General features: G+C 51.0%; 2 protein-coding genes across 11 annotated transcripts in view; one reads left to right on the top strand and one right to left on the bottom strand.

Annotated features, from left to right (window-relative positions):
* Nucleotides 1-5,812, top strand: part of USP22 (ubiquitin specific peptidase 22) — a 50,211-nt gene extending 44,399 nt beyond the window's left edge. Inside the window, exons 10-13 of the mRNA XM_074320615.2 lie at nt 27-118; nt 918-980; nt 1,597-1,746; nt 2,510-5,812. Coding sequence (XP_074176716.1) covers nt 27-118; nt 918-980; nt 1,597-1,746; nt 2,510-2,552 — 348 coding nt within the window. The 3' untranslated portion in view covers nt 2,553-5,812. The remainder of the gene's footprint in view (nt 1-26; nt 119-917; nt 981-1,596; nt 1,747-2,509) is intronic.
* Nucleotides 5,033-22,547, bottom strand: part of TNFRSF13B (TNF receptor superfamily member 13B) — a 72,382-nt gene continuing 54,867 nt past the window's right edge. For 9 of the 10 annotated variants that reach the window (XM_074319812.2, XM_074319806.2, XM_074319809.2 and 6 more), the window contains 2 exons: nt 14,996-15,181; nt 5,033-14,490 (listed from right to left, as the gene is read on the bottom strand). In XM_074319812.2, the coding sequence (XP_074175913.1) occupies nt 14,231-14,490; nt 14,996-15,181 (446 nt within the window). In that variant the 3' untranslated portion in view covers nt 5,033-14,230. The remainder of the gene's footprint in view (nt 14,491-14,995; nt 15,182-22,547) is intronic. The other variant, XR_016022830.1, reaches the window with a different exon arrangement.

Raw genomic sequence — 22,547 nt, 5'->3', positions numbered from 1 at the left:
CTGCCTTCTCTCCCCCGTTTGTGCAGCGATTTGAACACTCAGCCAAGCTGCGGCGGAAGATTACCACGTATGTGTCCTTCCCCCTGGAGCTGGACATGACCCCCTTCATGGCGTCCAGGTGCGGAAGGGTTTGTCCCCGTGTCTGTTGTCTGGAGGGTGTGGCTTTGTGAGGTCTATGATTGGCACCAGCTCCCTGATGAGCAGTTGACAGAACATGGATGTAACTGCACCTGCTTAAACTGAATTATTACCTGACCTTAACCCAAGACACATTTTAGTTTAATGAGTTGTTTTTCCTCAGATGTCCTGTTTCAGCGTTGGCTTTTCCCAAGCAATCCTTTATCACCACCTTTCAGACCTGGATATTCATCAAGATAGGATCACAGCGAGAAGACAGTATTTTAGCTGATCAAACTGATTTTGGGATACAGATAAACATAGTTGATTTTGCAGTTGTACAGTCCATAAAATTTATCCTCCCCTCCAAAAACATGACACTTGCTAATATATTGGACACATGTTAGTTTCCGGGGGGCACTGTAACAAATTACCACAAACTTGGTGGCTTCAAGCCACCAAAGAAGGTGTTGGCAGGTCTGTTTCCTTGGAAGGACCCAGGGTGGTTCCATTCCCTGCTGGGAGGTGTGCCAGGCAGGTCTGGGCTGGCTCCACACTGCAGCACTTGTGCTCTGAGCAGCTCGTTCCAGCAGCCTGGGCCTCAGTTTCCTCACCTTGGCGTGGGGCTGGGGAGTCTCTGCCTGACAAGGATGGTTGGAGGAACTGGGAAGCGTCTGCAGCACAGGTCCAGACTGTGTCTGGCGTACAGGCCCCAGCAGTGTCCGTGTTGTCATCCGAGCCGTGCGTCTGTTTGGTTCTTTATTTTAAATGATGCTGAGCTTTGCCTTTGTTTGTCACAGCAAGGAAAGCAGGATGAATGGGCAGTACCAGCAGCCAGCGGATAGTCTCAATAATGATAACAAGTAAGTGGTGCCCTGGGGGTGCCCCGGGCACCTCAGGCTGGTCAGGAGCCTGGGGCTCTTGGTGGCACTTGCAGGGAGGGCCCCGCCTGCATTCCTGGGGAGACGACTGCATTTATGAGGGGCAGTGGCAGAGCGTTTCCTTTGACCACTGGCCTGCTTTCTGCCCACTAATCTCTGTTGAGAATACGTAGGCCTTCTGTTAGGAAAGGATTTTTCACACCTTTATTATAAACACTCCCTCCTGTTGTAGGAGACTGACCCCTCTCTCCTGGCGTCTGTGTAACTGAGGGTCCGGCAGCCCGGCATCTGCCTTCACTGGCATTGGAAAGGCCTGTGCTCTTTTTTTTGCCGTCCTTCTTACCATTGATATGGCAGAGAGAATGGTTACGATGTCTCCCAACACCAGTTGCTCTCACCGCTTCCACTAAATGTGGTTCCAGCGAAGGAGCTTGAGAGCTGAGAGGAGACCTCACGGGCGCTTTCCTCGCTGCCTTCTGTGCACCAGCTTTGGTTCCTGGGCTCAGTGAGCTACGCCTCACTACGCAGGCTTCTGACTGCTAGTGGCAAAGTGGAGTCACCAGCTGTGTTTCTCCCCACTCCTTTCCTCCCACACCAGGTACTCCTTGTTTGCAGTTGTTAACCACCAAGGGACCCTGGAGAGCGGCCACTACACCAGCTTCATCCGGCAGCACAAGGACCAGTGGTTCAAGTGTGATGACGCCATCATCACCAAGGCCAGCATTGAGGACGTGCTAGACAGCGAAGGGTATGTTGGGGTGCAGGTTGTTTCCCCGATTCGATTACATGGAATCCAAAGCCGCGTCTGCGCTTGGTTCCGTTCAAGGAGGTTCACTTGCGGTGGCGGGAGTAAGGCGGCTTATTCTGGACGGGATGCCAGCGCCGAGATAGCACCTGGCAGGACAGTCCTGATGCCAGGGAATGTGGTGTGGTGTGGTGTGGTGTGTTTCAGTTGCGTCGTGAGCTGACACATACGTTCTTTGGTGGCTCCTCTTTTCTTTCCCATTTTTTTCTTTTGTGGCACATTATCATCCACCTTTAATTCTGCCAAATCCTTAGTCTTCAGACAGTCAGTAGGTTCCTAGCCCCAGGGACGAGCTACCCGCCATGAGTCTGTGAGGCGCGTCTGGACGGTGTATTCTGAGCTGTGGGGGAGCCCCCTTGGGAGAGTGTGGAGAGGAGTTTGTGTTGGGGAGGACGGCCTTGTGGCTGAGGAGGCCAGAGCAGAGGGGTTCGCCGGGATCTGTTACCAGCGAACCTCGCTGTCTTACCAGCGGGCCCCGGCACAGGCAGTGGCAGTCGCAGGAGACGCCGGACTGGCAGGATTCACGCTGTCCTGGCGGATGGGCTCGGCCTTGGGCGTTTGGTAGGGCACTGCCACTACCTCACTAAGCACCCATCCAACCAAGAAAGCAGACGGCTATGGTGCCAGGGTTCTGGCGAGGGAGCGGCAGTTTTGCCTGACCTCTTGTGACATCGAACACAACCATGCTTCTTCTTTGCCCACTCAGATACCTGCTGTTCTACCACAAACAGTTCCTGGAATATGAGTAGCCTTACCCTCAGCTGGTCTGGAAAATGAAGGCCATGAGTTGGCAGCCCCACAGAATGAACCCCGACCTCCCCGACATCGTGAGCCCACCACCCACACAGAAGTGCCCCGAAAGCATCAGATTCTTCTGCGGCCTGGGCCCAGGACCGGGCTCTGAACGGACACGCGCTGCGGTGGGAGGTGGCTCCAGGAACTGCACAATCAAAATATCACATGAGGGGTGTATTCTGCATGGAAGGGGCCAAGTAGATATTTCATGAGTGTATCTCCTTTGCTCCTCAAGCAGATATGTGAGCAGTTGGGGTGGGGGTACCCCCCACAGCATGGAGCAGCCTTGCCCTGGTGCTTCAGTTCCGTTGCATGACAGTTAAAAGGCGCCAGCCTGTTTTACAATTATGGGTCCATTAAAGCAGTAGAGAGGTCAAAGATTCTGTGCAAGGAGGACTTTGCGAGTATCTTTGTGAGGTAAAGTATTGAGTATGTGTAGTGTGGGACTCTTAGCTTCTCTTTTGTCTGCAGATATCAAGACCCCCCCACCCCCACCCCCAGCCCCCACCCCCAGAGCCTGTGGAACTGAAGACACTAACTGGGGTTTCCAAGCACGTCTGTTCTGCAGATAACGTAGCATCAAACTGCATGTGGAAATATCAGCCTGGGTGTTCTCCCTCAGTTTTCTAGGAATAGGCATTTTCTCATCCCCCTCCCTTTTCCTCTCTGTCCACAATGGTGAATTTCATAAATGTAATGATAGTAACGTGAATGAATTATTGAGTTCGTACTGAAATCTAGGTAGTTTTTCCTTTATTCTTGAGAGTGACTCTTGCTTTTGGTGCTGTTTGGTTGCGTGCGCACCGCTGCAGCCCCACCCCACCCCAGCCCACCCCCGGAAGCGTGCGTGTCCTGGTGAAAGCTGCCAGACCAGCAAAGGAGAATCAGGCTGCAGCTCACTGTCTCTGTGACGTTAATCGTTTGAGTACGTGAAGCATTTCTCGGTGGTTTCATTGCTTCCCTTCCTGTTTTCTTCTTGGCCTCCTGTCCCACCTGCCGTCCCTGTCGCTGGGCTTGAAGCTGAAGTAGCTTCCAGTGGAGACTGTGTTACGTTGCTGAGTGCTCTGCTTTGCATTCAGTGTGGTTGAAATTGTAGCAGGAAAAAGTGCCTGTGAGGAGCTTGTAGGAAGAGCTGACTGAGGAGCTAGAACAGTATGCATTGTTGTTTGTAAGATATCTTGCATGTATCTAGCTATCGAAACCCAAACTTACATGGTTTGTCCATTTCTGAGAAATTGCAACCCGGAGACACAGGGGAGAGAAAGTTGCTTTAGTATAGTTGTGAAACAAGCTGTGCTCGTCCTGGGTGCCCAGTCTGCCTGAACTGATGAATATTCATTCCTGGAGAAGAGTAGAATCATCTATTTCAGGGTTAGCAGACTTTTTTCATCAAGAGCCAGATGGTAAATATTTTAGGCTTTGTAGGCCAGATGGTCTTGCCAGCGCTAATACGTAACCAAAGGAGCCTGGCCGTGTTCCGATACAACTTGATTAATGGACACTGAAATTTGAATTTCATATCATTTTCACATATCATGAAAGAAAATTTTTTTCACTATTTAAAAATGTGTAAACTATTCCTGGCTGACAGGCCATACAAAATCAGGCAGTGGACCAGATCTAGCTCATTAGCTAAGTTAGGAGGTAGGGTAGTCACAGCAGGTAGTTGAGTAGTTACTACTCAGTATGGAAAATGCTAGATTATGCAAAGAAACAGTCATACTGTAGAATCATCATATATGGAAAAATCCCAGTGATAGGGGTTCTGATTTTTTTTTCCAACTTCAGTTGACATTCAGTATTATTTTATATTAATTTCAAGTGTGCAGCAGTGATGGTGTTTTAGGCACTTGCTCATTTGCTCAGTTCATTCTTATGTTTCTGCATTTAAGGAGCATAGGTTTTAAAACAGCAGGCGTTACCAGAGAAATATAGATGGGCTCAGATTTTCAGAAATGGCCCCATGTGTCCCAGGGTGTGTGTGTGTGTGTGTGTGTGTGTGTGTGTGTGTGTCTTTCTGCTATGAAGATTTCTTCTAGAAAGAGGTGTTGACTTTCATAAGGAAAGACTAATGGAAAGGAGAGTGACTGAAGTTGGCCTGCAGAGTTCTTAGCCACGGAGTGTCTTCCTGTGCTTTGCCACCTGTGACCCCCTGGCTTTCCTGGAGTGTCCTAAATGCAGTGTGGGGACAAAGCAGCTGTAATGGCCTTGGAGTTTCTGGCAGATTACCTGTGGTATGGCCAGCCTGCTTCCCAAAGAAGTCTGCCACGAGGACCGGGAAACACCGTGGGGCCATGTGTATCTTTTGTAGACGTTATTTTAAACTTTTGTATCCAAAGTAGTTCTCTTTATTCCCTTTGGCATTGGCGTTCTAAGCACGTACCTCTCTCTGTCTGCTGCTGAGAAACTCCCCTCCGACTGAAAGAACTAGTGTGGAGGGGGTTTCTGCCACCGTGGTGTTTGCCCAGTCCCTGCGCTGCCAGCTCAGCCATAGGCCCTGCTGTTGCTGTGCTCATTTGAATTTGTCTCATTAGGAACAAATTGGTACATAATAGGTTTGGGAATTTCTTTTTTTTTAAGCTCCTGATCCAGGAAAATGGTTTTCTTGTTTGCTGACAAACACCCTAGGTAGGTGTTCAGATCACTACCTAGTGTGTCTGACCACCAAGGAGTCACTGAATGAGCCCACCCCCACCAGTGTGCGGAACATTACCTGTATTTCTCAGATGCTGACCGTCGCTTGAGCGCTTCACAGTGAAACGGTGGCCCTCCGCTCTTCAGATATCAGAAGTGGGTTCCGAGCAGTGTAGTGAGCGGTGGCTCAGGGCCCGAACCCGGTAAGCAGCCTGAGGGCTGCATGCCGTGCCCTCCTCGGGCCCATGCGGCCCCTCTCTGGTCGGGTGCTAGAACGTGCCAGGACTCACCTTCCGCAGCGGCCCCTGTACCATATAAACTCGAGCATTTGTGGTTCGGCTTGGTGTGTATGCTTCCCTTGTGTAACTGCCCCCTTTTTGACCTTTGAAGTGACTGTTTCATTTGCTGTAACTGAAAACAAAAATTGTAAGAAGATTCCAGTGATCGTGCTGTGGATTAATTATCGAGATGTTTACACCTCTTTTACCTGTCATTTTGAGGAACTGTTTGACTCTTCGCCCTCCCTTAATGGCTTGTAGTCTTTCCTATGTCATAATAAAGCTACATTTTATTCTGAAAACTGGCCGTCTCTGCCCTTCCTATACCAGCAGCCAGAGGGGCGGCAGGGGCGAGAGGCGGCATCTAAGATAAAGGAGCGAGAAGATAGGCAGTTGATTCTGTAACTGGCCACAGGGCTGCAGCTGACATCTGTGACAGCCTTCTCCTCCCACTTGCACACTTCCCTTGCCCTCAAAACCTTAGCTGCTCTTCACCTGGTTGAGCCAAACCTTCATTTCTGAAGTGGCCTTTTCTGGATGCCACTGGTGCAAGTTCGTTTGCTTCTCTTACATAGCAACACCAAGGGACGCCAGAGCATTTCTTGGGGGTTCCGGCCTTCGTCCTCCTGGCCCCTTTGTGCAGCAGTCTTTTCAAATTAAATGGAACCAGGGTTGTCTTCCCCAGGGGAAGCACCCCCTTTGGTGTCTAAGACCTTCACGTCAGCAAAGCCCAAGTTTTCCAGAACAGGAATAAGAAAAATGTGTAATGGGGTTATTAAGTGTAATAATGCTGCAAAGTGCCATCTCACTCCCACCCCTTGATCTTCGGACCAGTATGTCCTGGCTGTGGGGGAGTGCGCACCATTAACGGTCTCTGGTTAAAAACATAAGTCATCCCAGGAGAGAAGAGCCCCAGCCCTTCACCAGAACAGTCTTCAGGAAGCGCAGCTGCTTCCGGGTGGTGGGTGGTAACAGGAAGAACAGTTCCATAGACACAAGCCCCGTGCTGCATGGCCTTTGCTGCGAGTTGGGTTCCCTGATCAGAAGCGATACTACATGGAATGTTGAACTAGTGGATGGTGGCGCTGACACGGTCGGCAAATCCATAGCCAGAATATTGGTTTATCCCAGTGAAGACAGATTGACCCCTCCATGATGGAAGAGGCCCAGAAGCAGGTGGCTTCCTGGGCCCCCTAGGAAATGCCATTCCAGGGAGTCAGTGCTACTGGTCTCTTGTTAGCCGGTTAGGCACGCTGCCCGTCGTCAGCCTGGCGATTCTTGGGCAGGGCACGTCTGTGACGTTGAGCCTGTCTTGACTCCACTGAGCAAGCCTGGTGGCTGGGGCAGGAAGCTGAGGCCATCCACTTGGCATGCCTTTTGTCTCCCAGTCATTAAGAGCACCCTCGGGGGGGATTCTCATGGGCATACAGCCTGTGCCCATTTTGAGAGATCTGTACCCATCCAGATATTGTCACTGAATCTTCCAGCCGTATTCCAAGTCTGACCATCCAGCCAAGCTGTTAGCAACTCCCCATAAATGGATGTAGCTCAGCATGTTTGCTCCCATCTCGCTCCAGACAAGGTGGGTAAGCAGATGTCTGCCTCCAAGTTCCACTCAGGATTTCCTCACCACGGTCTTGTAGGACCATCCTCAGTCATCTGGCCACAAGGAACGCTTGGTGCCATGCAACCAGTGTCTGGGGAAAGCGCGAGCCACCGCTCATGTCATTTCCTGTTCCTTGGACATGTCCAAACTCTCTTCGTACATGCCATCTGCACTATGGCTGCTGCACACACCCACCCTTAAGGCTAAGCAGGTCAGACAATACTCATTTATTCTGTTAGATGGGACGAGAGAGAGGTTAACATGGGTGGTCTGGAAAGTCTCTTTCCAACCCCGCCATGGATGAATGTAAAGCTATTTCCTCTGTGCTGCTTCTGCTGGTCATGCCAGTGAGCCATGAGTGGATTCAAGTGTTAGTAGCCAGCAGAGGAGGACTAAATGTAAGTAAGTTTCTGCACAATGTTAAAACTAGAAGAGACTGAGAATGATCAGCCAGGCTCCTGAGTCGTTCCTTCCGCAGTATCTGGCAGCCCCACAGCGTGCAGGTGCGGCGCTGGACACCGGGAGGCGAGAGACCCACGTCCTGTTCTCATAGGGTAGAGCCTGGTGGGGGACAAGTATGCATCAGATTGTGGTAAGTCTGTGTCGAAGGGACAAGGGAGCCCCAGCGCACAGCCACGGTGCCAGGCTTCGCACGCAGGGCGGTCAGAGGAGGCTGTCCAATCGGACGCCTTCGACCTGAATGAGGACAGACCCAGCGTGAGCTATCAGAGCTGGAGCGTTCCAGGTGTAAGGGACAGCGAGCGTGTCTGCCCTTGAAACTTGAGGCTGAGAGGGCGCCAGAGCGTGCTCACGCCAACCTACTGTGGAGTCTAGCCCACACTGGTCGTTTCCCTTGTAAGATGTTGGATTATTTTGTATCAAGAACACACCAGAAGGTTTTAAGCAGTGAAAAGACATGATGTGATCAATGTTTTGAAAAGATCACTCTGGCTTCCAACTGCCAGCTAGGAGTAGAAAGCTTGACAGGCCACTGCTCCCCTAGAAATAAAAAGCTGGGTAGTCTACGGAATCATGTCTTCTGCTGAATACATCCGCGTGGTGAAGGTGCAGGGCAGCCAGTGAGCCTGAAGTCTCAGGAAGGCACGTGCCTCCGAGGAGAGGTGATGTGCACCCGGCCCTGTGGCTGAGCGGCCATGCGAGGGGATGAGAGCAGTTCCGCAGATGCTTCCCAGAATTGCTAACGGCTGGGTGTCGGTTAGCATGAGAGCGTAGAGCTGGAAACTGCAGACAGGGGGGGTTGACACCATAGCAGGTTCTTCACAGACTTCCCTTGGACCCTCATAAAAACAACAAATATCAGGCAAAGAGTGGGAGACCAAAGGGTGCCTCCCCCAGGGATGCAGGCCTGGGGCAGGGGAGCAGCCATGGTGGCAGAGGAACACACAACCCCACTCAGACTGTTTCCCTAACGAAAGCCACAAGCTACTGGGGAAAGGGCAGCAAAAACCTGTAGGCCTCAGAATACAGGTGGAAACGCAGTGAAGGTGGGAGGAAGGAAAACCCTTCCGTGCAGTGGAAGGCAGGAAGCTGTCCTGGGCCTGAGCCATGAGCCAGCTCCAACTCCCGGGAAAGGACCACTGCAAAAGCCGCCTGCAGCCCAGGAGCACAGAGCCTGTCCGAGGCTGAGATGGAGGCTGCCAGCCTCCCCACCTAGGTCAGCAAGCTGAAGGTGTAGCAGGAATATTGGGAACCCAGCCCCCACCTAAGAACATGGCCACACTCCAGGAATTTGAACCCTGAGGTGATCACAGCAACAAAATCCAAACCAAGCACTGCTCACCACCCAGTTGACTCCACCCCTCACACAGCCTGGCAGGAAAAAGGTGTGCCCACTTCCAGGCATAAATACTTCCTACTTCAATCTCTACTCAGATCTGGCATTCAATAAAAAATGTCAAGACACTCAAAAGAGCAAGTAAAACAACCCGCTGCCAAGAGACCTATTAACAGAGCCAGCTTCAGAGATGACTCGCATGGTGAAACTATTAGGCAGGAAATTTTAAATACTTCAGGTTAATATGTTGAAGGCTGTCATGAAAAATGTGGACCACTGCATGGATAGATGGGGGACTTCAGCAGAGAGAGGGAAGTTGTAAGGAAGAGTCAAACCATGAGGCTAGAGGAAACACCCACGATAACAGATGAAGAATGCCTTTTCACAGGCCCATCAGTGAACTAACACAACTGAGGAAAGAAGCAGTGAACTTGAAGGTCAATGGAACTTACCCAAACTGAAACACAAAGAAAAGAAAGAATGGGGAAAATCCCCAAAATAACAGGGCATCAGAGCTGCGGGACAATATCAAACAGTTTGAAGAGATGGCCTCTGTGTGTGTGTGTGTGTGTGTGTGTGTATTTTTTTAAGTTTATTGGGGTGACAATGGTTAGTAAAGTTACATAGATTTCAGGTGTGCAATTCTGTATTACATCATCTATATATATCACATTGTGTGTTCACCACCCAGAGTCAGTTCTCTTTCCATCACCCTATATTTGCAGTATATTCTTTTAATAATGAAAAACATCAAGCTACAGATCCAGAAATCTCAAAGAATGCCAAGCAAGATAAATCACAAAACACATGTTGGTGGGATTGCAGATTGGTGCAGCCACTGTGGAAAACAGTATGGAGGTATCTCAAAAATCTGAAAATGGAACTACCTTATGACCCAGGAATTCCACTCCTAGGTATCTATCTGGAGAAATCCAAAACACTAATTCAAAAAAATTTATGCACCCCAATGTTTATTGCAGCACTATACACAATAGCCCAGACATGGAAACAACCAAAATGCCCATCGGTAGACGACTGGATTAAGAAACTGGGTACATTTATACAATGGAGTATTACGCAGCCATAAAGAAGAAGGAAATCTTAACCATTTGCAATGATATGGATGGACCTAGAGAACATTACGTTAAGTGAAATAAGTCAGACAGAGAAAGACAAATACCATATGATCTCACTTACATGTGGAATCTAAAGAAAAGAATAAATGAATGATCAGAAACAGTCTCAGAGACATAGAGGAAAAACTGAGGGTTGCTAGATGGGAGGAGGGTGGGGATAAGGGGGAAGGTGGGGGGATTAGAAAGCACAGTCAGTAACCACAAGTTTGCCACGGGGTCACGAAAGTTAATTTGGGCAATGTAATCAATAATGTTGTAAAAGATTTTGTAGGGTACCCGATGGACACTTGTCTCATTAAGGAGACCACCTCAGGGATGATGTAGATGTCTGATCACTGCACTGTACACCTGAAACTGAAGCTGAACAATAATGAATATCAACTACAATTTTTATATATATATAATAGTTACAAGAAGTGGAGTGCAGCAATAGGAATAGAGACAGTGGAAATGTAATGGCTGTGTGCAATGTCAGAGGGGTAGTAGATTGGGGGGAGGGGGGTTATCACTGTGTGAGGGATATAAATGATAAATGTCTATTACATTGTTTTGTGCACCTGAAACTAATAAAATATTAAAAACAAACAGATAAATCACAAACCTAACCAAAATAAAAACTCCTAGACACAACATATTCAAACTGCTAAAAAGATAAAGAGAAAATTTTGAAGGCACAGGTTATAGAGGAACAAAGATAGGAATTATAGCAGATGTGTTGTCAGAAATTACACAAGCCATTTAAAATGCTGAAAGGGAAAAAACTGGCAACCCCAAAGTCTATACCCAGAAAAAAATCTTTCAAAAATGAAAGACTTTTCAAATACAAACTGGGAATTCAGATCCTGCAGACTTGCACTATAAGAGATGTTAAAAACAAACAAACAAAAAAACCCCACAAAAACAGGTGGAAGCAATATTATACCAGACAGAGACTTGGATCTACACAAAAAAAATGAGGATTTCCAGAAATGAAGATAAATATAAAAGACGTTATTTTTTCTTACTTTAAATCACTCTAAAAGGTATTGAATTTCTGAAGCAAAAATAGTAGCAATATATTGTGAGTTTATAGAATGTGAAAAGTGAAATGTATAACAGTGGCACAAAAGATGGGGGGAATTGGGAATATATTGTAAGTTTATTATACTCTGTGAAATGTTATGTTATTTGAGGGTTGACTGCGATTAAAGATGTATATTATAAATAACCATTAAAAACTTGAAAGAGGCATAAATAAAAGGTAAGTTTTAGGAGAAACAAGAGTACAGTGGTGGTTCCAGGGACTGGGGGTGGGGGTGGGGGGAATGGGGAGATGTTGGTCAAAGAGTAGAAACTCCTTTAGAAGATTAACAAATTCTGGGGATGTAACGTACAGCATGGTGATGATAGCTGTTTATACTGTAGTATATACTTGAAAGTTGCTAAGTGACTAGATCTTGAATGTTCTCACCACAAGACGGTAATCATGTGAGAGGACGGAGGTGGTAGTTACTGGCCTGGCGGTGATCATGTCCCTCAGAAATGTATCCAAATCAGCAGCGTAACCTGACACAATGTTGTATGTCAATTTTGTCTCAACGAAGCTCGGAAAAACAAGATCAGTGTTGCCATGAAGCAGGGTGGTTTGGCAAGCTACGGCCCATGGTCCACATTCGGCCTGCCACCGGTTTTCCTAAGCCGTTTGGCCAGAGCACGGTTGTCCTGCTTGTGTACTTGTCATCAAAGGCTGGTGCGCCACAGCCGACTCGAGGTGTGTGGCCATCGCCACAGGCACTGTGTGGTCACCAGAGACCAAGACACTTCCTATCTGGTTCTTTTCAGAACAGCCTGCTGAGCCCTGGGCTAGGGGACAGGGTGGCAACAGGGAGGCTGCCGGGGGCTGGTGCAGTCACCCAAGTGAGACGTGACGGGAGCTCAGCCTCAAGAGGCTGTGAGTGGCAGAAATCAATATATTTAGGAGAGAGAACCAAGAGACAGAGCATAGATGAAGTGGACAGTATTTAGAGTCTCAGATAGTCTTTCTAGCAAGGGATCCCTGTTTTAAACAGAAAAACATAAAAGAGCAATTGAAAGACTGACAAAAACCCAGATTACTTTTATCTGACGGAAGTTGGAGTTGGGGAGTCGGTCCCCGACCCCTCCCACACTGCCAGAAACACCCAGCTCAGCCCCTGGCGTCCAGTGAGCAGAATTTGAACGCTACAGAGGAATGGAAGACTGCACGCCTTTGAGACAAGCCTTAGCATTCAAGGGGCACTGTGGCAGTACCTAAATGTGCTATTATGTTGTCAGCGCCTAGCTGCTGTCTGTGGTTACGGGGTTTTAGTGCCAGTCCTGCAGTAAGACCAGAAGCTTCTTGCACTAGGCATGGCGGTGGGAAACTACAGCCAACACGTCCCCATTGGCCTGTTAGGCTGACGGTGAGCGGCTCAGACACACGTCTTGCTTGGGCAGGCACTTAGAATCCAGCTTACCCGCAGACAGATGAAGCAGGGGTGGGTTCGGGACAGCCTGTGTTAGGGGCTGAACTGTGTCCCCCAACATTCACATGAAGTCCGAACCCCAGCACCTCAGAATGTGACCTTATTTAGAGAGTCTTTACAGAGGTGATCAGGTTAAAATGAGGTCATTAGGCTGGGGCCTCATCCAGTATGACTGGTGTCCTTATAAAAAAATCAGCTGGGCGCAGAGGCACTGGGAGAAGACAGGCCGAGGACACGGTCAGAACGGGTCCTTCCCTCAGTCCCTCAGGGAACTAGTCCTGCCCTCACCTTGGTTTCAGATAGCTCACCTCCAGAACTGTGAGACGCGAAGATTCTGTTGTTTAAACCACACAGGTCGTGGTACTTTCTTACAGCAGCCCCAGGAAGCAGGTACAGCCTGGCAGCCGTGGATTGTGGTCAGAGCATCCTCAGGCTTCCTGTCTGTACCGCCCAGTGTGTACCGTGTTTCCCCGAAAATAAGCCCCAGTTAAGATTGTCAGCCAGACGGATGCATTTAGTACGTTATGACGATGTTCCAGAAGAAGATGACATGACTGTATCTGAATAAATGTAGATTGTTGTACATGAAAAAATAAGACATCCCCTGAAAAGAAGCCCTAATGCGTCTTTTGGAGCAAAAATTAATATACAACCCGGTCTTATTTTCAGGGAAATATGGTATAAGACTCAGTCTTATTTTCGGGGAAACACGTAAAAGACTTGGTCTCATTTTCAGGGAAATACGGTATGTGAACCTCTGTGCCTGTAGGTGTGCGCTAGGTAATTGGATAGCATGGGAAGAATCATTTTAATTTACATAACCATGTGTTTACCTTACTGCAACAACGCTTCTAAGAACCATGCATTTTAAGGTTTAAATGCTATTTAAAAATAAATCTCAATGCTAATAAAAATGTACAGTATAGGTAACATCTAAAACTGAATTGCTTAGTGTTGTCACTCAGAGTCCATAAAATTCAGCATGAGGTATTTAAAATAGGAATAGAAGAAAAGGAGAATTAAGGGAAAGAAAAATACTGTGCAACTGCTAGTGCAGGTTGGTGGCTAGATGGGACCAAAGGGGTGCAAATAAGAACATCCCTGGGCTCAGCCTGCCTGCCCCCTCCTGCCCACTCCACACGCACACGCACACACACACACAATGTGCTTTGTGCCCTCCCTGAGGAGGCATGGTGAGGAATTACTTCCTAGATGAAATGTAAGGAAGCCCAGCTCTAGTTCAGGTGTGGCCACACGCACGCACTTCTACGGGCCATGCTTTAGCTTTCCCTCTTGGCAGTCCCAGTGGGGACCCCTGCTTCTGACACCACAGGTCAACAAGCTCTCTCCCAAGCCTGCTGGACAGTCAGCATGTAAGTCCTGGGAAACCAGGGGGCTGCGGCTGCTGTGTTGGAGCCTTCAGCCGAGGGAGGCAGCGTGACAGTGGAACTATCCAGAATCATCACGTGATCCAAACCAGTGACAGAAAGGAGCAGACAACCACGGAAGGTTTTATTTCCATAGAAGGGCTCTTGGGGACTGAGTCCCGCAAATGCAGACGACTTTATTCTGATGTTTAGGTGATGATGACCCAGACCTGGGATAAGGGCAGTGCTGGCCTGCTGCCCTGGCACCTCTCTCCCTCCCCCAGGTCTTCTCCCCCCCATTCCCTGCCCCCGCACCCCCCACCCCCACCCGTTTCATGTGGCCGGGCCCCCCTCCTGGGCAGATGCGCACACGATCTCAAGGCTGCTGTCTGGGTGGACCGCGCAGAGCTGTCCGGCTACCGTCGGGTCGGGGCACCCCCACCTCCCAGCGCACGCAGGGCCGGGGGTCCCCGGCGCGCCCGTGCTCTCCTGGGTGGGCACCCTGCACTCGGGGAAGCAGAAGCTGCAGGTCTCCACTGGCTCCGGCGGCCCGTCCGCCACGTCCGCCGCGCTCCCAGCTTCCATCCAGTGATCTGCACGGAAAGGGGAGAGGGCGCTGGCCTTGGTCCCGACCCTCCTCCTCCGCCCTGCACCCAGGAACCGCCAGCTGGGTTGTGGACTGTCGGGAGAATGAGGTGCTTCTCGCAGACGTAAACCTCTCTGCACCCTGCCGTGCCCTCCTCCACCCAGCCTGCTGCCCGTGCCAGCTCCCCTTCCGCCTGGGGGAACCTGTGCAGGAGCAGGCTGTCACACCTTGGCTGACACTCGTCCTGTGCCCCCCCAAACCCGGAGAGACCGCCTCCGATTTTAGCCCGGCACACTCCAGTTACCCTACACCTGCCCTTACTCAGGTGCCCCATCTCTTCTTATGTTTGAACCTCGTCTCACCAACATGGAAAAAGACTGCAGGGATTTGCCTCCAGCCTCTCCCAGGAAGCAGCTCTCCATTTAGAAGCAGCGGCAGTGCGGCGACAGAGGGAAGGCTGGCGGCTTGTCCCACAAGTAGTGGGAGGGTGAGGACCCCTGTTTCATGCTCACCCTTGGAGGACTTGGCCCGGGTCTGACATGGCCCTGGGGGGAGCTGGCAGGAGAACTGGTCCCCTCTCCTCTTGAGGAAGCAGGCCACGGCCAGGAGAAAGCAGCAGATGACGGTGCCAAGACACAGCCCCAGCGTACTGTAGACCAGGGCCAGCTGATCAGCGCTCAGCTTCAGCCCTGGAGGGGCTACAAGACAGCAGTGAGGCCCTGAGTTCAGGAGGGGCCCATCGCTGCCCAGGACCCTTCTCTGAAGTGCTCCCACCCTTTAGTCCAGCAGCCCGCTGCCCTATAGCCTTTGTGTCCCCTCCTTAGGCCCCACCAAGCTGCATGGCCGTCCCCCCACCCTCCTAGAGGGCCGAGCCCCAGCTGCCGCTTGCTGTGGGCCTGACTCCAGGAGAAGCTGGTCCCTTCCTCATCCTGAGGCCTGGCTGGCATGCTTTCTGCACCCTGGAGGAAACCAGGTCCCGCTATCTGAGGCTGGTAGCAAGTTTTTCCAGGACCTCAGAGCGGGACACTTCTCAAGCTGGTCCTCTTTGCTGTCTCTGCTTGCTCTGGGGATGTAGAAGGGGACAGTGCCAAAGGTGGGTGGACAAATGAATGGACAATAGTCCAGGGTGGGTGTGTCCGTCTGTCCTGACCTGGGCCTTCCCCCAGGGAGAAGCCTTCCTGAGGGAGCGCACACTTTGACAGTGAGTCAGGTGTGGCCGCTAATGAGTCTGGGACAGCAGGTGTAAACCAGGAGGGCCTTGGGAAATGGGGCCCCAGTCACTGTACATCTCGGGGCCTCGAGCCTCTGGTTTGGGTGCCGGCAGAAGACTCAGCCCAGGGCCAAAGCCCTCCCCTGGAAACTTCTCCCCATTCCAAGCTTTTCCTGGGTCCTGGAGTTTTCCCTTAGGCCCCGGGGTAGAAGAACAGAGGAACCCACGTGCATGTGTATGTAATATACTCGTGCCGTGGATCACCTACTGAGCCCTTTCTGTGTGCAGGCGCTTCCTATAGTGTGTCCTTTAATTCTCCTGCTCCTAGGAAGGAGGACTGATCACCTCCTTTAAAAAATGGACATAATCCATATGCCATCAATTCACCATTTAAAAGTATACAACTCAGTGGCTTTTATTACTTTCATGAGGTTGTGCGGCCACCACCACTACCTGATTTGAGGCATTTCCATCCCCTGGATACCCACTAGCAGTCACTCGCCACCCCCCGCCCCAGGCCCTGGCAATGACTACTCTACTCTCTGTCTCTGTGGATTTGCCTATTCTGGACATTTCATATGAATGCAATCAGATTACAGGTGACCTTGGGAGTCTGGCTTCTTTTACTTAGCATGTCTTCAAGGCTCATCCATGCAGCATGGGTCAGGACTTCACTCCTTTTTACGGTCAGATAATACTTCATTGTAAATATACTTCATTTGTTTATCCATTCATCTATCGATGGACATTTGGGTTGTTTCCACCTTTTGCTATTATGAACAATGCTGCTATGGACATTTGTGTACAAGTTCTTGTGTGATGTATATATACCTAGGAGTAGAATTACTGAGTCATAAGTTAACCCTATGTTTAACTTTCTGAGGAACTGCCAGACTGTTTTCCACAGGGGCTACACCATTTTACACTGCATTTTACAGATGACAAAGCCAAGTGTCAAAGTCCCACGTTCCCAGTCACAGAGCTGCACCTGGGAACTGGTCTGACGTACTCCCGGCCAGTGCTCTGGGCCTGCCACACAGAGGCAGCGAGGGTGGGCACTGCCCTTCTTCCTTACACAAGCTTCCTAGGGTCAGGAGTTTGATAAAGTGACAGAATTGGCAGGTGTCACCCTGAGGTTTCATGGGGAGGACAGGAGCTCTGGGTGGGCTGATATCACCACCCCCAGGCCTGCAGAGCTGACCTTCATGCCCCACGCCCAGAGCTCCGAGGGCCATGGGGAGGGGGAAGCAACCCCCCCCCCCAGGGAGCACACGGAATGCTGGTGCTACAGATCTGGAGACTGAGACCCTAAGAGGTGAGAGGATCCCCATAGTGCAGAGCAAAGTGACATCCACGTTTCCCTACTCCCAGGTTTCTCCATCTCTTCACCTCGTACTTGCCTCTGGAATAAAATGAAAACATCGCCTTGGCTAGATCAACAGGGAGAGGCCAGCAGTCTTCACACCAGAGACGGGATGCCTAGCTACCAGCTTGTTGCGAAGTACAAATGAACTGTCGTGTCTATTCAAGGAGACAGACTAAAGTAAACATTTGGATATTTCAAATGTTTTCAGCATGATTTCTAGCATCCAGACCAGCTCTTAGACTGTGGCAGTGAGTGTTCAGAGATGGCCCCAAAGAACCACTTCCCCATTTCCTGCCCTTCAAATCCAGGCTGGGTTGGGCCTCACCACAACCAGTAGAATGAGGTGGAGGTGACACTGTGCCAGTCCTGGCCCATGTCCTCAGAAGGCCTGGCAGCCTCTGCTTTTGCTCCCCTGAGAGCCCTGAGCCACCAAATGAGAAGTTCAGCTGGAGAGTTCACATGGAGAGGCCACGTGGAGAGGCCCATGGAGCGGGGTCAGCCCTGAGACTAGAGGGGAAAACGGTGAGGCCTGCCATCTCACCATCCAAGCCAAGCCACCAGGCGATGTGTCCCCAGCACTGTCTGCCTTCAACTACACGGAGGCTGCAAGCAACACCAGCAGGAGACCTACGCAGCTGAGCCCAGTCACCCACAGAACCGTGGGAGACAATAAAATGGTTGTTATTCTTTCACAGGCCACTAAGTTTGGGCGGCTTTCAGGTGCCCTGGTGGACAAGCAGAGCAGAGACTCTCTGTTCCTGAAGGCGTGAAGGGCTTGTCCCAGCTTCTCTCCATCCCTCTGCCCAGACTAGTGATTTGAGGTTTCCTGTGGGAAATGCAACTAGTTTCTGCCTGGTGACCAGCCCCTAAACATGCATTTCAAAACCTTTGGAATAAGAGAAAAGCAAATTAAAATTACAAGATGTCACTTTCCACGTATCTCACAAAGGCATGGGAAAACAGGGGCCTCACTCCTTGGTGGGGGGTGAGGGATTGCCTCCTTCGAGGGCCATTTGGACCCATCTACCAACACTGAAAATGCACCTTCCTGACTCCTGTGGACTCACTAACTTCAATTCCAGGGACATGACCCCCTCACAGACACAGGCTTTCGTTGGAGCTCTGCTTGCAACAGCAAAAGCCAGGGATGGCCTAGCCACCCATCGTTAGTGGAATGTGCACAGCATGGTCACTAGAATGAGTGCGGCACGTCCGTGCGCCTAAGATGGACCCATCCCCTAGAGATACGGAGTAACAACGGAGAGGTGGGCATTTCAATGCTGCCATTGGTATAAAACACATACGAATGCAAATATGCCTTAGATAAGAACATGTGTGAAAGGACAAAAAACTGCTAGTAGTCATGCTTCTGGGGAGAGAAACTGGGTGGCTGGAGGTGGGATGGAGACTCTTTTCCAAAACCTTTTTAAAAATACCTTCTTTTAAAAATGGTCTCTGTGTATCACATATTCAAAACAGAAAAACACCTCAAAGCTGCTGTGGTAGTTCACACTTGCAAAGGCTCGGGTTGCGGCTGATCAGAGGATGAGGAAGTCAAAGGCCCAGTGGTCGTGGGGACACTAACAGGAAAGCTGACCCCATGTTTCTTTCTACACGCCCTGGAGGGGCCCATTCGCTAGCTCTGGCGGCAATGAGTGCCAAGACTCTCCTAGGGGAGGGTGGTCAACTCTGTGACCAGGCCCCCACGGGACAGAGGTCTTGTCACTTGCTTCACAGTCTGCTGACCCCAAGAGCAAAGGAGCACAGTCACAAGTTTTGTCAGAAAAGGAAGGAGGCATTCTCTGCCCTTGTCTGAAAATTAAGTCCTGGGGAGACAGCACCTGGACTGCGGGTGCAATTCCCGATCACCACCACCAGGGGGCATCACGCACAGCTTCTCACTGCTTGGGAGCCCGCCGGCAGTTTATTTCCCAGCTATTTTTTTGTTTTTGTTTTGTTTTGTTTCTTTACTGTTTTCAAAGCCCTCTCTCACCTAAAAATAGAGCCAGCCCCAGCCGACAGTTTATTTCCAAGCTGTTTTTTTTATTTTGTTTTGTTTCTGTACTGTTTTCGAAGCCCTGTCTCACCTAAAAATAGAATTGCCCTGGACTACTGCTGCCCCAGCTCAGGCTTGGGCTGGCCAGCTGGGCAGCATTATAACTTGCATTTAGGGGCAGAGTAAAGCGGACTTTGTGGTCTTGGACAGGGCTGGGCCAAGAATCAGAGGCATCCCAGCCTCAGCTGTGTGTAACCCAGGGCAGGGAGGCAGAATTTTAATCCTGGGCCCTGCAGCCACACTGCTTGGGTTGAATGTGGCTTTGGACATTTTACTCAACTTCTTCAGGCCTCAGTTTCTTCTCTGTAAAATGGCACAGGATATTCCTACCTCTCAGCAGGTGCTTGACATCTGGAAGGAATACTGTGAATTGCATGAGGCAGCTAGGCCCAGGTGGAACCTTCTGGCCAATGGCCAGGCATCCCCAGGCCCCCACAGCTCAGCTAGCTGTCCATGGGGGCGTGGTGAGGCCGCAGGGGTGGCTCCCAGCACGCAAGGCTTTCTGCTTCTCCTCCCACACAGATTTCCACATATGGCTTGTGGGCCACCTCCACACGGAGGTGGACTTGAGTTCCACACACGACAGTGCTGTTCAGTCAAATGTTCACACTTGAGAGGGGTGTTCCTGCAGTGAGTGCAAACCTCACTATCAGGTCATCAGGGGGCCTCCAAATGTCGGTATCTGTGGGCCTTTCCCCATAGAGGACCCCTCCCCAATCTCCTGTGTGTGTGTGAGAGAGAGAGAGAGAGAGAGAAACTTGCCTGCATAATTCTTAGAGGTAAGTTCAGGAAAGGAGGAGAAGGCTGTTTCCAGAATGCCCCACCCTCCACTCTACTCACCACCCAATCGAGGCCAAGTTCCCATTCTTTCTGGTGCCACCTCTCCTGGGAGCTGCACTCAGGGCTGCAGCAGGACAGGGAAGGAGGAGACATGGCCCCTACACAGCTGTGGCTGCTTCAGCCCTCTCCCTGGCCTTGGCTCAGTCCCATGGGAACTTGGCTCGGTCCCATGAGCCTTTGCACGTGCTTGTCTCTCCAGTTAACAAAGGAAGTGCCCTCAGCCCCAAGTCTTCCAGCTCCGGCCGGTGGCTCTCCTCCCCTCAAAGCCTTCTTTCCCCAGAGAGTTGCCTCCTTTACTTCACCTCCACTCATGCACTTTCTCCTCTGTCTTCTGCCCCCAATATGTTATCAGGCGGTCTCACTGGGGGCCTGGGCCCAGAGACTTTGGCTTCAGCCCTGGGAGGCAGAGGGGCATGGGGCTGCCTCCACTGTGACATCGCACACTGAAGTCACGTGGGGGTCTAAGAGGATAGGGGGCAAGAGAGACAACACTGCACACCCAGCGATAAATAAGCAAAAATCCAACAATTACGGCCAACAGCAGGGATGCCTGCTCAGCTCCAGCTCCCAGAAGAAAGGAAACCACAAGCACTTCAGGGACAAAAGCAGCGTTATCCCAACCTGCAGTGCTGATCCCTGACTTTTATGGACACGACCTTGGCAAGAAAGCAGCTGTTTCCCACCCTGCACAGACGACTTGCAAACCGATTAACCTTGGACATTGTGTTTCTTTTCCTCAAAGGCCCGTTGTGCTTCCTGTCTGGAGAGCTGGTCCTCCAGCTCTGACCGCCTTGCACCCTCTCTGCTCGGTGTGGGCACTCTGCCTCAGTGCTCTCCTGCCGCACGGGACACTGCCAGCTCCCGGCTCCTCCACGTGCCCTCCTCTGGCCTCAGTTGCACCATCTGAGATCTTCCCATGGGGCTCTGGGCCCAGGCTGGGCACCCTGAGCTGTTTGGGGGACAAGTGGGGCCTGACGGGCCTTGCCCTGCACATTCCTGTCTGGTGGAAATCAGTTAAAATGGACCTGAGTCTGTTATGGGACTGATGACAGGTGACGAGGCTAAATGGGGAAGTGAGAGAAAGAGGCCTGGCTTGCTGGCCTCAAGGACGGTAAGAGACGGGTGGGAGAGCCTGCAGCCCCTGCCCATTTCCTCTGGTCAAGGGCCACCTCTACCTGGGGATGCCTGAAAGTGGCCCTTCATAGGGTCCCCGGCCTCCTTATGGCCAGAGCTAGTGGACATTTGCACCCTTCTCTGTCGTGTGACCACCTCCTTCTAGAACTTTCCTCCTTGTTTGTCTTCATGAACACACAGCCCTTCAAGCTCTGCTCCTTCCCAGCATCGCTGTGGACACTCTACTGACCCCTTGGATGCAGATTCCCCCAAGTAGTGTTTCCACCTCAGTCCTTTCTCCCCTCATACCTGCTGGGTGCCTGGGTAACCTTTCCCGTTCCTGTGATCACAACTGCCATCTTCTAGGCCAATGAAACCCAGGTTCTCTGGGTGAGATGCTCCCCTGAGCTCCCATCCATGTGGTGGTCCCACGTGTCCCCAAGGTTGGCATCACCATAGAGGGACCCAACTCAGAGCTCTTGGGTTCCCTCCTCCTTACCCCGTGTAAAGGGCTGAATGGTGCCCCCCTGCCCCAAAGATATGTCCCCTCGTAACCTGCAAATACAGCCTTTTTTGAAAAAAAGAGCCTTTGTGGGTGTAATTAAGTTAATGGTGTGGAGATGAACTCATCCTGGATTAGGGTGGGCCCTAATTTCAATGACAACTGTCCTTAGAAGAGAGGGAAAGAAGACAGATGCAGACACAGGAGAAGCCCTGTGAAGAGCAGCAGAGACTGGAGGGGTGCGACCACAGGCCAAGGAACTCCGGGAGCCCCCAGGAGCTGGAAGAGGCAGGAAGAACCCTCCCCTGGAGCTTCAGTGGGAGCACAGCTCTGCTGATACCCTGAGAGCAGACTTCCGGCCTCTAAAACCGCGAGATATGTTAGTGCTGTTTCAAGTCCCCCAGTTTGTGGCGTATTACAGCAGCGGCGGGAAGCTGACAGTCTCGTTCCGCTCTTCCCAGCCACAGAAGCCACCGTCCCATAAATGCCAGGTGCAGTCCTATGTCTCAGAACCCAGAGTGATTCGGGCCCCGTGAGAGCCCTGTGGGGATGGTTAGGCACGAGTGGGCCGGAAACTTCCAGGTCCCCCGGGGAGGAGGCGCTGGAGTCCAGGTGCAGGCAGGCTGGCGAGGATGGCTTGCAACACCCCCAGAGCTCATAAACTGGGACTCCAGGGCGCCATGGACAGAGTGTGGGGGCTCCGTGGACTTGGGTAAGAAAAGCAAATCTTTATTTTCACTGAAATTTAGCCTTCGCTTCCACTGTACGCAGAGGCCACCATCCCCAGTATATGAGCAGCGACGGTGGCTTTGTCGAGAGCAGAATCACAGGCATTTCCATACCTAAGTGCAGTGATGTCACACAGCCCCAAGTGTCGTCTGTGCTCACGGGAGTCACTGCCGCCACCCAGCCCACCATCCACCTTGCTATTTAATGCACTGATAGAGAGGCATGCAGAATCATTCTGGCGTCACCAT

This window comes from Rhinolophus sinicus, chromosome 12, assembly GCF_057876585.1.
Source record: "Rhinolophus sinicus isolate RSI-liver-muscle chromosome 12, RSI-T2T, whole genome shotgun sequence".
Classification (NCBI taxonomy): Eukaryota; Metazoa; Chordata; class Mammalia; order Chiroptera; family Rhinolophidae; genus Rhinolophus; species Rhinolophus sinicus.
This window is presented reverse-complemented; position numbering and strand designations above follow the sequence as displayed.